At 42.6% G+C, this 17,956-nt stretch overlaps 1 protein-coding gene across 1 annotated transcript in view; it reads left to right on the top strand.

Moving 5' to 3' along the window:
• The window catches only part of LOC124775009 (eukaryotic translation initiation factor 6), a 50,861-nt gene that overhangs the window by 19,901 nt on the left and 13,004 nt on the right, over window positions 1-17,956 (top strand). Inside the window, exons 2-3 of the mRNA XM_047249765.1 lie at window positions 16,608-16,693; window positions 16,794-16,969. Of these exons, the coding sequence (XP_047105721.1) occupies window positions 16,608-16,693; window positions 16,794-16,969 (262 nt within the window). The remainder of the gene's footprint in view (window positions 1-16,607; window positions 16,694-16,793; window positions 16,970-17,956) is intronic.

The following is a 17,956-nucleotide window of genomic DNA, read 5'->3' as shown; positions in this document are numbered from 1 at the left end:
AGTGGTTCACCGTCCCGGTGCAAAGATAGGGGTAAATTAAAACCATATTGATGACATGGCTTCCATACTACAGTGGAACATGAGTGGGTTCAGGACTCATGTGGAGAATGGAAACACCCAGCACAGGCATGTCCCTTGTGCTTTCGTTTACAAGAAACACTTTTTAAAGTTACAGATGTCCCTGTGCTACAGGGATACATGCTATACCACAAGGAGACCTTAGTGCTGGAAAGGGCCAAGGGAGATGTTGCCGTGTTCGTCAATAATGCACACCACTCCTCTCCTCTCCCCTTGGCTACTGACCTGCAAGCAGTTGCAGTTCAAATTCTTGTGTGCCAAACAATTGCTGTTTGCTCATTATATTTACCTCTGCAAGATGCACTAGACTCTGAGGCTCTCACAGATCTTATCGCACAACTCCCGCGACCATTCCTCCCCCTGGGAGACTTCAGTGCCCATCATGTCATGTGAGGCTCGACCAATACTTACCCTTGGGGTCGGGTTTTGAAGGACCGCATGACGTCTCATAAGCTGTGCATCTTCAGCATTGGTACTCACACACATTTCTATACTGCTACTGGGTCATTCTCGGCCATTGACCTCTCTTTCTGTTCTCCCATCCTCGCTGACTCTGTTCATTGGGAGGTCATTGATGACCTTTATTCCAGTGACCACTTCCCAATCCGCCTTCACCTACTAAATGGCTCACCACCTGAAGTTCAGCCGCAAAATGGATGGTCAGCTAACTGGATGCGTTTCAGCCAGCTGGCTGTGTTCAAATACAGCGACAGTGTCAGAGGATGGGTTGACCACATCACACGAGTGATCCATCGTGCTGCAGATTGCTCCATCCCACAGTCCTCAGGTCATCTTAGGAGGCGACCAGTACCTTGGTGGACAGATGAGTGCCATTCCGTGATCCAGGAAAGGCGTGCGGCTCTTCAACATTTTAAATGCTGACCGACAGCAGACAACCTTAGGGCCTTTCGAGTCACAAGGGCCAAGGCTCAACTCGTCATTAGGGAGAGTAAGAAAAGCTCATGGCAAGCATTCCAGGACTCCATTGATCATTCCACTTCTTCTATAAAAGTATGGGAAGCCCTCTGGAGGATTTCTGTTAAACACAGCCATTTACCGATAGCAGCAGTGCTGAAATAGGGGTGCCTCCAGACAACATCCAGAGACATTGCTCAGACGCAGGCCGAATATTTTGCACGAACTGTTGCCAAAGCAAGCGAGGATCCGGCGTTCTGTTGCTATCGTGTGACTGTAGAGAGGGAAAAGTTGGACTTCGGATCCAACAGTTATGAGACCTACAACCCCCTTTCTCCAAGTGGGAGCTCAAATCAGCACTGACTGAGATCCGGGACACTGCACCTGGTCACGACCAAATTCAGTACTGCATGCTTAGACATTTGCTAGCGGCATCAAAGGAAATTCCCCTCAAATGTTTTAATCTAATACAGCAGACAGGCCACTTCCCCAACTCGTGGAGGGAGGCAATTTTGATCCCTTTCCTCAAACCAGGAAAGGACTGCTTATGTCCCAGTAGTTATCAGAGTATCGCCGTAATGAATTGTGTAGGAAAGACCCTTGGGCGAATTGTTAACCATCACCTGGTCTGGTTGTTTGAGACAAGGCAGCTCCTTGGCCACTCTCTGTGTGGATTCTGAAGATTTCGGTCCTCTGTCGACAATCTGACCTTCCTAGAGGTAGCTATTCAGCAGGCCTCCCTCCGTAAGCATTATTGTATCTGCATATTATTCAACATAAGTAAGGCATACGATACTACTTGGAGACACTGTGTTCTCGCACAACTGCATCAGTGGGGCTTCCTTGGCCACCTCCCCATCTTCAGTATGGTCTTTCCTGTGTCACCGGTTTTTTAGGATGTGAGTTGGTGACACACTGTCTGATCAATTTGAGCAGGAGAATGGTATTCCTCAGGGCAGTGTCTTAAGTGTTACCCTCTTTGCTGCAGCGATAAACAATATCACATCTATGGTAAGGAGTCCTGTACTGTGCTCCTTATTTGTAGACGATTTTGCTGTTTTCTGTTCCTCCTCCAATGTTGCAATGGCAAGCCATCATTTGCAACTTACAGTGCGAAGGTTAGAGGAATGGGCTCCAAAGATGGGTTTCCACTTTGCTACAGATAAATGTGTGTGTATTCATTTTAATTATTCTCATTGCCTTTTTAAATTGCCTGCCTTAGAATATGGGCATCACCATCCTACATTTTAGACACACAGTGCGGTTTCTGCGCTTCATTTCTTACTCCCGATTGTTGTCGTTACCACAACTGTAAGACTGAAAGCCAGAACCCTGGAGGCACTGAACATCATCAAGTGCCTTAGCCACAGGTCTTGGGAAGTGCACAGGGTACATCTCCTTCAGTTTTATCGAACTTCTGTGAATTCACTGCTGGACTACGGTTGCACAGTGTCTGGGTCAGCAAGGCCCTCTTGCTAGGGGATCATTGACGCTGCCCATCATGCGGGGATTTGGCTGACCATAGGTGCTTATTGGACCAGTCTATACCTTGCACCTGTGCTGAGGTGGGGAAACTGCCACTTTCCATCCGGTGCCAGCTCCTCATGGTACAACAGGCATGTAAGTTCCTGCAGTTCCAACTTCACCTGCACACCATACTGTTGCTCGTCCACATCTGGAATGCCTTTTTTCCAACTGTCCATGAGCCGTAATGCCATTTGGGATCCGTATGCAGTGTCTGCTGGAATCACTCGGCGTGGAGTCGGCACAACCCACAATTCCAAGGTGTTAACTGTCTGCCAACCTGGTTACTGGAGAGACCCAGAATGATTTTTAGATTTGGTGAGGTACAGGAGAGATAGCACTTCCGCTTCTGTCTTTAATGCGATATTATCTGATATTTTATCTGATTACCACGCCCGTGTAGTTGTTTTTACGGATGGATCTAAGCAGGGGGGCTCTGTTGGTTGCTCTGTCATTTTTCCCGGATCATATCCTCAACGTCAGACTTCTTCCAGAATTTACCGTCTTCGACGCAGAATTATATGCGATCTTGCGAGCACTGGAGCAGATGAGACATTCTCCCAGTGTTAGATTTATTGTCTGCCCAGAGTCTCTGAGTGCCCTTTGCTCTCTCCAACGTTTGTACCCAGCAGATACAATAGCCCAGAATATCCAGAATGCCCTCCAACAACAGAGACGACTGGGGGAGGAGGTGTTTTTCTGCTGGTTACCTGGGTGCGTTTGTATCATTACGTGAGTATGTCCAATATAGTCGGATCTACTTTGCGTCACGTGAGTGGAGGCGAGTCGAAACAAGTAGTGACCATGACGTCATATCAACTTGAGATCTTTTTATACATGTAATTCATTTCCAAATTTTATTGATCATTTGCAGAGCAAAGAATTCAGTTATGTACAACTTTTAATAGGTAATGAGTTTTAATGAGATAGATATAAATATGATTTGATGTAGCAAATCACCTTGTTGCATTATGCATGATATGTTTTCTCTTTGTAAGAACAAAAACTTCCTTGTTGCTTGAGTGCACAATCAAATAGTGGTTGAGTGTGGATCTTCTGTAACTTTCATGAATGGGCATAGAATTGTTAATTTACAACCCGGAGTTGATTTAAAAATTATTCTAGGGAACCATGGCCCGACTTTGGTGCAAACAAACTGCGCACGAACTCTCAAATATCGGCGCGGAGTTTAAGATACGCGGCTGGATATCGGGCGTTATCATCGCGTGTAGGATTCAGTAACATTAACTGCAATTCACAGACATTAGCTTGATAAGAACTATCAAAGACTTATATGAGCAGCATAGTAACCGTATTGATGCTCAAAGCAAGCGAGAAGCGATTTACTGTCGGGATACAGAAGTGATTTACTGTCGGGATACGACAAAATTTAATCATTGCGTAGTCATCTTGTTGATACGTTGCTTATCAGCTCATAAATGGACAGTCATAGAATTACTGAAATGATCTTTTAAGTATCAATGACCACTACACACATATCAGAAACTAATTACTCTGTGAGTGACTTCTGGATTGGATGAGGTTTTTTTTTTTTTTTTTTTTTTTTTTTTTTTTTTTTTTTTTTTTTTGTTTCAGCTAATTGATATTAATAAACTTCTTTCTAGGTTGAAACTTCATGAATGGTGTCGCATTCATTCAGTTTAGTAGAACGATAGATAGTACTAGCTATGCTTCTATTTATAGATTTAAAAGAAAAGAGAGCACATACTTATTTTTCTTTTGAGAAATGTTCGTACTTCAGTCATCAGTCTTCTCAAACCGGAGGCAAGAGTGTTGCTCTCTCACAACACTAAGATATCGTGGACCACCACACACATGTGCCCCCTTCTTACTACATTTCTGCATTGAAAACCCTGAGATATAGTCGCGGTATGAAGACGGAAGAAAGAAGAGGAAAGATCAGCGAAAGAAACGGAGCAAAGAGACAGGGGGAGGTCACACATTGGAATTGCAGGGAATGAAAGGGCAGATTGAGCAGCCAAGGAGTCGTGTTGTGATCCTCTGGTATTTTGGTTCGCTATTCCTCTGCATGCTATCACCTCGCTGTTGAGATACAAAGTCATGTGTCGATGGGAAGACTAGTGGCTGGCAGTGACTGATAACAAGCTCCATGTCATCAAGCCCACAACTCGGCCGTGGAGTACTTCCTTCCAGCCGTGTTGACGGGGTGAGGTCCTTCTTACTTGTCTTTGCATAGGCTGCAGCCCTATTCTTACACATCACGGTGTGCCACATTTTATTGGACTGCATTTTATTTGCCAACCAGCAGCAGATTAGTGTGAGCCAACTGGGGAAGATCACCTTACTTTGCATCTTTGGTGTGTTGCCTTACTGCCTTTTCCTTGATGCCACTGTCCTTTAATGCTATGTAGCCAGCATGGCAGCCAATCCAGTTCCACACCATTTTCCCTCATGAGGACAACCTCCAATGGCTGTCTGAGACCAAGATCCATTCCCCAGTTTCTGGCCCGACGGTAGCTGATGATGTCGTAGTGGACCCTACTGCTATCCCCAACCCTTGGGCCACTATTTTGGGAGATTTTGAGCTCCACCCACTATCTCCCTCCCTCCCTCCATCGGAAACGATTGGAGGAGGCTCAGGTGATACCCTTCTCGTCCCAGAATTGTGTTACAATGCCACCATTTCTATGAGAGAACTAGATCATGCTCTCACTTCAGTCTGATCCTCCACCCCAGGGCTGGATGATGTTAACATGTTGCATGACCTTTTCTTTGCAGGCAAGTGCTTTCTCCTTTGTACATACAACCACGTCTTTGAAGAGGGCACGTTTCCCAAACGCTGATGTGAAGCCACTGTCATACCCATTCCTAAGCCTGGGAAAGACTAACACCTTCCATCCAGCTATCACCCCACTTCCCTCACCAGCTGTGTTTGCAAGGTGATGAGATGTATGAATCATGCCTGGCTGGTATGGTGGCACAATCTTTGCAATTCACTAACCACTGCACAGTGTGGATTTAGAGTGCGCCATTCTGCAGTTGACCATCTCATCATTTTGTCAACCCATGTCATGAACAGTGTTTGCTGCAGAAACATCAGACTGTGGCCATGTTTTTCAATTTGGGGAAAGCCTAAGACACTTGGTGAAGGACAGGTATCCTCTGTACACTCTACACGTGGGGCTTCCATGGCCGCATGCCCAGTTTCCTTCAGGAATTCTTAAAAGACTGTGCAGGTTCTGTCCTGTCGGACACCTTTATCCAGGAAAAAGGTGTGGCATAGGGTTCCACCCTGAGTGTCATCCTCTTTGCAATCGCCATTAACCCTATTATGGCCTGTCTCGTGCTGGGCATCTATGGCTCTCTTTTTGTTGACGATATTGCCAACTATTGCAGTTCTCCACGGACTTGTCTCCTTGAGCGGCATCTTCAGCGATGTCTGGGTCACTCATAGAGTATCGACAATTGGTTTTGCTTTTCCACTGACAAAACCATTTGTATGAACTACTGGCGGCATAATTTTTTTGTTTCACTGTCATTATATCTTGGGCCTGTGGCTCTTCTGTTCATTGTAACTCCGAATATCCTGGGGCTCATGCTTGATAGCAAACTGTTTTGGTCCTCCCACGTGTCTTACTTGGCCGCCCACTGTACATGATCCCTCAATGTCATATGTGCCCTTAGCGGTACGTCCTGGAGAGTGGATCAAACCATGCTCCTCTGTTTGTATCAGTCCCTTGTCCATTCGAAATTAGACTGAAGGTGTTTCGTTTATGCATCTGCACATCTGTCCCTCTTAACACCATCTCAATACTCTCCATCATCGTGGCACCCATTCGGCCACTGGCACCCTTTACACTAGCCTGATTGAGAGTCTGTAAGCCGAAGCAGCCGTACTACAGCTGTCATACGGTCCTGACTTCCTCCTCAGCAGATACGCATGCCGTTTGTCTGCCATGCCTGGCCGTCCATCCTACACTTCCTTCTTTGATGACTCCTTTGATCAGCTAAGGTGTGTCCCTCTTTCCTGTTACCTACCGGAGTTCACTTTTCACTGTTGCTCCAGCAGCCTAACTTCACACTACCTGCCACTTTTACAGTGGGTGTAAACTTTTCACCACCTTGGCTTCGTGAAGTGGCCTGTGTTTACTTTGGCCTTCATTCGCTTCCTAAAGACACTACTCTAGTATCACTCTATTGCTATAATTTTTCCGACATTTGCACAGAACTTCATGATAGCACCTTTGTGTAAACTGATGGCTCTCGGACTGACCGTGGTGTCGAGTGTACCTTTGTCATTGACACTGATGATTTTCTGTTTCGGCCTCAGGAACACCGCTCAGTATTTACAGCAGAGCTCTTTGCCCTGTATCAGACCACGCAGTACATCTGGCATCACGGGCTTTCCAATTATGTCTGTTCAGAGCCTCAGTGTGCTGTACACTGTTCATCCCATAGTGCAATGGGTACAGGAAGGCTGTCACTTGCTCACTCTTGATGGAGCCACTGTGATGTTTATGTGTATTCCTGGTCACGTTGGTCTGATGGGAAATAAGGCCACTGAGGCTGCTGCCAAGGCTGCAGTCCTTGTTTGTCAGCCCAGTAGTTCTTCCAATCCCTCCAATGATCTCTGTGTTGCCGTCTGTCAGCAGGTGGTGTCACTTTGGCATCTCCACTGGTCCTACCTTCATGGGAACAAGATCCGGGGAATTTAGTCTCTCCCATCGGCTTGGACGAACTCCTTTCAGCTCTCTCGCCATGGGGAGATTATTTTAGCTAGTTGCTTATCAGGCAGTCTTTTTTAGCCATCACCATTTGTTAAGTGATGCTCCCCCACCACAATGTGCTCATTGTCCTCAGCCTCTGATGGTTTGCCATATCCTGACAGAATACCCTTTTTTTAACCACTTACATTCTTATTTTTGTTTGCTGTCTGAGTTATTGGCCGATTTAGAGAACGATGCACTTGCTGACAACCACATTTTGCATTTTATCCATTGCAGCAATATGGCGAAGGACATTTAATCTTTAGTTCAGGACCTCCATGTGACTATCGCGTATTTTATGGACCTTTCTCCAAGTCCCTGTTTTTAGTTACCTTTCCTTCTGTCACTTGGGCTTAAAGTGTAGTCGTTTTTAACTCTTCTTGTACTTAATGTTCTATGGTTCTGACATGGGTGCGTACGACCTTAGTGGTTTTTGCACCCTAAAACAAAAAAAAAGAAGAAATACAGTGGTGACTAGTCCACGTGTTGTGGGGGGGTCATTATCTACCCTTTTGGTTGAACCCCCTGGCAGTACAGGGATCAGACTTCTGATAACTGAGCTGCTACCTCCCCATGTATGCCTAGAAAAGGTTGTTTGTAGTTCTTGAGCCTCAGAACTCCTGGCAACGGCCACCTTGCCAGATGGCTCTTGCTGCGGCTTGGCAGCACTCGTGGGGAGAGCCCCTAAGTATCTGAAATGCATTGAACTCCAAAAACTGGCCATCCTGCTATGGCTGTCTCATTATTAGGGAATGGGTCTTTTAATGCTGCTTCTTATGACCCTGTGGCCTTTCCTTCCTTGGCTACCCCTAAGAGGAGGGCCTAGCATGCCAGCTTCGGGTGAAACACCTTCCCCTCTACCTGGTCTGCATCAGGGTTGAAGGGGTCACTTTCATCACACCAAGGTGTTGTTTTTCATAAAAATTATTGAAGACAAGTTTGGCAAAGTGGATTCTCTGAGTAAGATGCGGTTGGGTTCACTATTGATAGAAACTACTTCTGCCGTACTGTTTGTGGCACTTCGTGCCTGTGACCATCTTGGCGACATCCCGATGTCCATTACTCCTCACCAGTCTTTGAATATGATCCAGTGAGTCATTTTTCACAGAGACCTCATTCTTCAAACTGATGAATTCTGGGCCAGTGTGGAATGATAGGGCATTTATTTTGTTTGGCATGTAATGACAAAGTTGTTTGTGCACTGTTATACAGTTATTAAATTTAACAGTTTTCAATGGTGTTTCGTGCTGTTTTTGTCAAAACATTTTCTCACTGTGTTTTTTTAGAGTTTTCTGTGCATTGAAGTCGTTTAATAAATTTTGTGCGGTAGTTTCCAGCTGACATTTCTTATTGTTTCTAATGATATATTTCAGTAAAATTTTCACTCACTGTTTTAACTTCGTTTAATGTTCTAGTGGCCGCTTGAATTTTTGGTTTTTAACTGAGAAATTTTGTGAATTTTTGTTGGTATTGGTATTAGTTGTGGTGTAGTAGTATTAATAAAAGTTGTTGCTTTCTTGGTAGAGAGAGAATTTCAAGACTGCTGTTGTTAGTTCTATAAATATTTCTACCGGGGTAGCTGAACTTATGTAACATAGACGTTGAGGTGTCGTCCCCCCCCCCCCCCACCCCCACCCCCACCCCCATCCCCCTCCCCATCCCCCGTAACTGTAAAATTTTACCATGAGTGAGAAGAGCGGGCTCTGTCATAGGTTTGTGAGTAGTGGGTTACAGTGTGGGTTTGCTCAAAGTATTTTCGTTGGGAGAGAGGGGGGGGGGGGATGCAGTGTTGGGAGCTAGTGGGCATTCTAGTGAGATCCTCTCCTGGGAATGCAAAATCTGTAGTAGAAATAAGTTGATAGAGGAGCAGGAGCATAAGATCTGTGCCCTTAAAGTGCATTTACAATATGCAAAGGAGGAAGTAGATAGGTTGTGGGGGTTGAAGAAAACACACACTGACCTGTACCTGCATGCAGACAGCTGCCACCACCCTTCTCAGAGGAATGGAGTACTAAAAACACTAGTACACAGGGCACGCAGCATCTCAGAGGCAGAGAATCTGCCTCAGGAATTGGAACACTTCAAAACCGTGTTCCAAAAAAATGGGTTCTCGGAATGTCAGATTAGATGCGCTCTCCGTCCCACCACCACAGCACAACCTGTGGAGACAGATGAAGTCACAGAAGAAGAGGTAACCACTGCCTTTATTCCATACAATGCTGCACTATCGGGAAAATCGGCCGTATATTAAAGAAACACCGATTTAAAACCGTTTTTTGCCCGCCCAATAAAACACGGGCATTACTGGGAAGTGTGAAAGATGACCTCGGTTTGAGGAAGGCCAGCATGTACCAAATTCCTTGTGAGTGTGGGAAGACTTATATCAGACAAACAGTACACACCATCGAAAATCATTGCCGAGAACATCAAAGGCACACTCGACTGAAATATCCAAATAAGTCGGCGGTAGCAGAGCACTGTTGGTCCAAGAAACACGAGATGGATTATGAGCATACCAAGATCCTGGCTCAGACCTCTAAATATTGGGACAGTGTTATAAGGGAAGCTGTCGAAATTTGCACCAGGGAAGATCTTATCAACCAAGATTGCGGCTACAATCTCAGCAAGGCTTGGGACCCGGCATTGAATGTAATTAAGAACACTCTCAGCAAGAAGTACAAACTGGCAACCAGGGCAGATGTAGCAAGCACATCGACGCTACGACAGATTCCGACGCCCACGTCTTCGCGACGGCTGGCGCACGGGTGCGGACGGCGAAGAGAGCGGCCCGCGGGGGAGGGGATTTAAATCTAAATCAGCCGCCCACCCTCAGGAGCTCAGTTAGTCAGCGCACCTGACGATGGCGACATGTCTGATCGCCGAAATATTGTGCCCGTTGGACACTATGAACCAGCAGTATACCTGTGGACTGTTCAAGCAGAAAGGAGGAGGTTCTACTGTTAGGTAGTTCACACAGAGGTGTGGGCCAGCAGTTGCAGGTAGTGTTGGGGGGGGGATCACTTGTGGAAAAATTCCTGTAGTAGTTGGTGTTAGAGTTGGACCTTTTTAAGATTGAAGTCAGCTGATCGGTATACCTGCTTAAAGCAAGTTCCTCTAAGGAATCACCTTCAGAGGACATCATGCTTCCAAGTAGATAAAGAATTAGCATATTTCATCAAAATATAAGAGGTATTAGAGATAAAGTTAGTGAACTGGTTATAGATGTTGACTCTGAAATTATTGGTATATTGGAGCGCCACTCAAATAGTTCGACAATTCAGAGGCTTCCTTTACCAGGATACAGATTAGCTGGCTGTTTTCAAGAAGTTCCTTGCAGAGTGGGGGAGTGGCCATGCATGTAAAAAAAACAGTATTCCATTTACAATTGTGCAAGTAAAACTTTTTTTCCCCCAACTACAGCGCAGGGGAGCAGTAGCACAGCCATAGACAATATTTTTATTCAGTTTTAATTACTATATGGATATTCTGTTAGTAAAAGGGTAAATGGCCTTCAGACCATGATTCACAATTTTTTACACTAAAAGGTTTTCGTACTCAAACAAATGTTACATATAATTACAAACTATGTAGGAAACCTAACCCAATGGCAATAGAGAGTTTTTTTAAACATCATTAAGGAGCAAGAGTGGCAGAATGTTTTTAGTGCCGATAACATAGATGACAAATATAATGCTTTCCTTAATATATTTCTCATGGTCTTTGAGAGTTGCTTTCCATTAGAACGTTCTAAAAGAGTTAGTAGCAGTAAAAGGTAGCCTGGGTGGCTGACTAGATAAAAGAACACCATGTAGAACAAAGAGGGAATTATATCAAAATGTTAGAAGTAGTTACAATCAAGCTACAGTAGCCCATTACAAACAGTATTGTAAGGTGTTTAAAAACATTATTAGGAAGGCAAAGAGTATGTGGGATGCAAGCAGAATAGCTAATTCGCAGGATAAAATTAAAACCATATGGTTAGTTGTGAAGGAAGTGTCTGGTCAGCAGCAGAAAGTCGACAATATCCAGCCAGTTCATTGTAAAAATATTTCTGTTACTGATAAATCAGATACATGTACAGTATTTAACAGTCATTTTCTGAACATTGCTGGGGAATTAAATAAAAATTTAGTTTCTACTCTGACGCTCATGTCTGAAATACTCCTCTGATATTGACAAGGGGGAGATTGAGTCAATAATTAAATGACTGAAGACTAAGGGCTCTCGTGGATATAATGGAGTACCTAGCAGAATATGGAAGTACTATGCTGCACGTGTTAGCCCTGCATTTAGCCATATTTGTAATTTTTCCTTTAGGGATGGGCAGTTTCCTGAACAATTAATGTACTCAGTAGTGAAGCCACTTTATAAAAAGGGTGAAACGTACAATATAGATAATTTTCAACCTATTTCTATGCTATCAGTGTTTGCTAAAGCTATTAAAAAGGCTGTGTAAATAAGGATAATTTATCGTTTTATATCACATAATTTTCTATCACATGTGAGGTTCAGCCTTAGAAGTCACTTAACAACTGAAAATGCTATATTCTCTTTTCTCTGTGAGGTACTTGATGGGTTAAATGAAAGGTTTCAAACACTAGACATATTTTTTGATTTAACTGTGTTGATCACAAAATATTGCTCCAGAAGTTGAACCATTACGGAATACAGGGAGTAGCTCACAATTGGTTCACCTCTTACTTTAAGAATAGACAGCAAAAAGTCATTATTCACAGTGTTGAGAATGGCTGTGATGTGTGGGATCTGAGAGGGTTATGCTCAAATGGGGGGGGGGGGGGGAGGGGGAGGGGGTGCCCCAGGGATCAGTTTTGGGGCCACTCCTGTTCCTTATTTATATAAATGATATGCCCTCTAGTGTTAAAAGTAATTCTAAAATATTTCTGTTTCCTGATGACACTAGCGTGGTAGTAAGGGATGTTGGTGCAACATAGGCTTGGTTTCAAGTAGTGCAGTTAATGACGTGTTCATGGGTTGCATCAACATCGAGTCATACCAGTGTTGGGTTTGTGTCGGTTCTGGAAAGCCACGGCCGACCTCATTTGAGCTCTTCTGTCAGGAGAGTTAATTTGGAGTTGGAACGGCTACTTCTATCTGGTGCGGGGTCACACATTGGTGTGGTTCCTGTTGATTCACTCTGTAGGTGGGACTATACTAGACATGGCCTACACCTCAACAAGAAAGGGAAGGGTAAACTGGCTGGGCTGATAGCAGGAAATTTAAAGGGGGGAGGAACTACATCTCATGGTGGAAACTCTTTTTTAGTGTAAGATCAGTGTCCAGTGGGAAACTCAGCCAGGCAAGTACTAAAGACGTTAAAAAAGTTCAAATTTAAGGACATAAATGCTTATCCTGTTGAGAATGGACTTTCAGATCATGGTGCACAGCTAGTTACAGTACATGACATAGCTCCATGCAGTATATCAAATCAGACTTTCAAGGCAGTGTGTTCAATTAACGATATAAATATTGCAAACTTTAGGGAAAGCCTACAGCAGCTAGACTGGGATGAAGTGTATAAGGAACCCAATGCAAACTTGAAATATAACTTATTTCACGATACATTTTTAAGGGTATTTGAAAATTGTTTTCCCAAGAAAATAGTTAAACATAATTCCAAGAAACTAACTAAAGGAATAAGAATATCTTGCAACCGTAAAAGAGAACTGTATCTAACAGCAAGAGGGAGTACTGACCCCGAAATTGTTCAATATTATAAAAACTATTGTGCGGTACTAAGAAAAGTTATTAAAAAGTCCAGAAGCATGTGTATCATGTCTGAGATCAGTAACTCTGATAATAAAATTAAAGCAATTTGGAATATTATTGAAAGGGAAACAGGGCAACCAAGAGCACAGGAAGACTTTAGTGCCATAAAACTGAATGACAAGCGTACTAACAAACAATCAGAAATTGAAAATATTTTCAATAATCATTTTCTAAATGTTGTGGAGAAAATAGGATCTAGATCTTCACTAGAAGAGGCAAGGCTACTAATAGAAGAGGCCATACCTGTGCAGTTTGAAACAACTGTAATTCCACCAACCTCTCCCTCTGAAATCAGTGAAATAATAAACTCGCTGAAAAGTAAAAGCTCTTACGGAATTGTAACTCTTTGGAGCAGGGTGTTTTCCCCGATAGACTGAAATATGCCATTGTAAAACCATTGCATAAAAAGGAGGGGATACGTCGGATGTCAACAACTACTGCCCAATCTTTCTTCTGACAGCTCTATCAATAATTTTTGAGAAAGTAATGTGTTCAAGAGTAGCCTCCCATATTTGTAAAAATAAAGTACTAACAAAATGTCAGTTCGGTTTTCAGAAAGGCTTTTCAACAGAAAATGCTATACGCTTTCACTAATCAAATATTAAATGCTCTGAATAACTGGAATCACCCATTGGTATTATTTGTGATCTCTCAAAGGCCTTTGATTGTGTAAATCATGGAATTCTTTTAGATAAGCTAAATCATTATGGTTTGAGGGGGGGCAGTGCACAAATGGTTTAATTCATACTTAACTGGAAGAATGCAGAAAGTTGAAATAAGTGGTTCATGTACTGTTAAAACAACAGCTGATTCCTCAAACTGGGGGGCTATCGGGTACGGGGTCCCACAGGGTTCGGTCTTAGGTTCTTTACTGTTCTTGATATACATTAATGACTTAGCATTCCACATTGATGAAGATGCAAAGTTAGTTCTTTTTGCTGATGATACAAGTATAGTAATAACATCCAAAAACCAAGAACTAAGTGATGTAATTGTAAATTATGTATATCTCACAATTATAAGTGGTTCTCAGCAAACGGACTCTCTTTAAATTTTGATAAAACACAGTATATACAGTTCCGTACAGTAAATGGCACAACTCCAGTAATAAATATAGACTTTGAACAGAAGTCTGTTGCTAAGGTAGAATTTTCAAAATTTTTAGGTGTGTCCATTGATGAGAGGCTAAACTGGAAACAACACATTGATGGTCTGCTGAAACGTCTGAGTTCAGCTACGTATGCTATTAGGGTTATTGCTGATTTTGGTGATAAGAATCTCAGTAAATTAGCTTACTATGCCTACTTTCATTCACTGCTTTCGTATGGCATCATATTTTGGGGTAATTCATCATTGAGTAGAAAAGTATTCATTGCTCAAAAATGTGTAATCAGAATAATTGCTGGAGCCCACCCACCCATGGTCATCCTGCAGACATCTATTTAAGGTTCTAGGGATCCTCACAGTAACCTCACAGTATATATATTCACTTATGAAATTTGTTGTTAATAATCCAACCCAGTTCAAAAGTAATAGCAGTGTGCATAGCTATAACACCAGGAGAAAGGATGATCTTCACTATGCAGGGTTAAATCTAACTTTGGCACAGAAAGGGGTAAATTATGCTGCCACAAAAGTCTTTGGTCACCTACCAAACAGCATCAAAAGCCTGACAGATAGCCAACTAACATTTAAAAATAAATTAAAAGAATTTCTAGATGACAACTCCTTCTACTCATTGGCTGAATTTTTAGATATAAATTAAGGGAAAAAAACTTAAACATTAGTGTCATGCAATGTTTGTGTAATGTAATATCTTGTACAGACATCTTTTATTAACCTGACACGTTCCACATCATTACGAAGTGTCGTATTCGTGATCTATGGAACAAGTATTAATCTAATCTAATCTAATGCTAAATAACAGTAAGACTTAGTTTTAACAGTTTCTAACCCACAGCTCAACAAAACCTGGCATTTTAATTGCACAGAATGGGCATATGAGTAGTGAAACTGAGCAGTTTAAATTTCTAGGTGTTCAGATAGGTAGTAAACTGTCGTGGAAAGCCCACGTTCAGGATATTGTTCAAAGACTTAATGCTGCCATTTTTACTATTCAAACAGTATCTGGAGTAAGTGATCATTTGACATGAAAATTAGTCTACTTTGCTTATTTTCATTCGCTTATGTCGTATGGTATTAATTTTGGGGTAACTCTTCCCATTCTAAAAGGATATTTTTGGGTCAGAACAGGCGGTTCAGGCAATAAGTGGTGAAAGTTCACAAACCCCTTGTCGACCACTGTTCACTAGTCTGGGTATTTTGACATTGGCCCCTCTATTGTTAACAATATCAGCTTATTCCCAAGAATAAGCAGCTTTGACCCGGTTAATACTCGGCAGAAATCCAACCTGTATTTGGATCGGACTTCCTTAACTCTTACGCAAAAAGGTGTGCAGTATACTGCTGCATCAGTTTTCAATAAGCTACCACAAGAATTCAAAAATCTTAGCAGTAATCCAGGCACTTTCAAATTGAAATTGAAGAGTTTCATGAAGGGTCACTTCTATTCTGTTGAAACGTCCCATGAAAAATTAAGCTGATTCTTGTGTTGTGTTGTTGACTGCGTTTACTTAAAATTATGGCTTGACTTTTTGTGGGTTCATAGACATTTTATTTTTATCTGTTACTACTTTTATGTTGTAATTTCATGTAATGACACATTCCATGACCTTGGAGATTTGCTCCTCAGTTTGTTCCTACGGAACTCGACGTGTAAATAAAATAAAAATAAAATGTTGAGAACATCCGTAATGACAATTGCATCAATACCATCACCTTTATTCTTGCATTGCATTTGGGGGAGATACCCTCCTGGAGAAGGTTAAGGTTATGGTTTACCAGTGGGACAAGAAACCACACACACACACACACCAACGAGGTGTTTTCGGACTTTGTGCCTCACCCACATATCTTCCTGCTGCACAGTGTACCTTTACTTGCACTGAATGTGGATACCCACTCCATGAGAGGAGCCCCTGTGTTCTGTTGTCTGCCACCCTTGTGAGTTAATTGAGAGAGTGTCACTCTCCACACTTGTGAGACTGTGTGGTTTATAAGAAAGAAAAAAAGGTACAGGTCTAGAAGTCCCTTGGCCATTTATCCTACACTGAATCTCATCACAAATGTAGTCATAAATATTTTCAGCACAGAAATGAACGTAATCCAATGTGGGAAGTTGCTCGACTGTAAGCAGAAAACCCACGGACAGGTTCTCAATGCATTGAAATGAATTGTGACTGAAATCGGCTTGTATATGTAACTAAACTAAAAATATCTCTCTCTCTCTCTCTCTCTCTCTCTCTCTCTCTCTCTCTCTCTCTCTCTGTCTCTCTCTCTCTCTCTCTCTCTCTCTCTCTCTCTCTCTCTCTCTCTGTCTCTCTCTCTCTCTCTCTCTCTCTGTCTCTCTCTCTGTGTGCGTGCGTGCGTGCGTGCGCGTGCGCGCACGTAAAAATAAATAAATCTCAATAAGATATTTGCATTTGTGGCTTTCAGTGTGTTTGAAGCTGAGTTGGCTGACACAATTCCTGTGATACATGCTTCCCTCGCTGGATGCCGAATTATTGGTCGCATGTGTGTGGGTGAGTGACAGTAAACTAAATTTTGGACATAGTTAAATGTTTATATATGATTTCTGCAGCAATCATTTGCCCTTTTTCTGATGTTTATTAATTTTTACAGGAAATCGGAATGGTTTGCTAGTTCCAAATTCAACAACTGACACTGAACTTCAGCATCTAAGGAATTCTCTACCTGACACAGTTCGTGTACAGCGTGTTGAAGAAAGGTTGTCGGCCTTAGGAAATGTCATTGCTTGTAATGATTACGTAGCTCTTGTCCATCCAGATCTTGACAGGGTAACTGTTCTTTCATTTTAAATTCAATGGATCTGTAGCTGGTTACAATAGACTCCACGATTTTTTTTATTTTTTTCCCCCTCCCCAATTTATAAAATTAGATTCTAGCTGCCTACCTACTCTCAATAAAACATATCTTGTATGTAATAAACTTTGAAATGGCTTACATAGAACATATATGTCTCAGAATGTGTTTCTGTTTCATTGGAAGTACGTATGTAATATTGGCTTTATAAAGTCTTAACAATAGCACATTATTTACCTGTAGAAATTGTTATTTGTTTCAGCTTCTGGGTACTATATCCATTTTTAACTAAATGTTTGTCATAGTGAAATAATATTCATTAGAGATTTATCATAAGTAAACTGTGGATGATGTTACCCATCTCTGCCTTGCCCTCTCCGCCACACTCATACTCGCAGGGGTCTACATTCATGGCATCTTTTGGAGACTGCTTTTGATTCTCAAGCACAACTACTGCTTGCTGCCTCACTTCTCCATGGCTACCCTGTTCGTGTCATGGCCCATAGGACTTTGAATTCTTCCTGTGGTGTAATTTACACCAGGCCGCTCGACAGTCTAACCGAGGCTGAAATCCAGTCTTACCTCTCTGAACAGGGTGTCATTGCCGTCCATCGTGTAATGAAAAAGTAGATTCCTCCTCAGTGCCTACCCGCACTATTTTCCTCACCTTTGATAGAGTGGTGCTGCCATCCAGTATCAAAGCAGGCTATGAAATTATTACAGTCCAGCTGTACATTCCGAACCTGATGTGCTGCTACCAGTGTCATGGTGTCAATTGTACTAGAATGTCTTGTCGACACCCAGCCAAATGTGTAACCTGTGGTAGGGATGCACACAAGGGCAATTGTCCACCTCCTTCTCCCCACTATATCAACTGCAGTGGTGGCCATGCCACCTCCTCTCGGGATTGTCCCATGTATCTTGATGAGCGGCTGTCCAAGATATCCGGATAAAGGAAAAAG

The sequence above is a fragment of the Schistocerca piceifrons genome, chromosome 2 (assembly GCF_021461385.2).
Source record: "Schistocerca piceifrons isolate TAMUIC-IGC-003096 chromosome 2, iqSchPice1.1, whole genome shotgun sequence".
Taxonomy (NCBI): Eukaryota; Metazoa; Arthropoda; class Insecta; order Orthoptera; family Acrididae; genus Schistocerca; species Schistocerca piceifrons.
The sequence above is the reverse complement of the archived record's forward strand: the minus strand, read 5'-3'. Positions and strand labels throughout refer to the sequence as shown.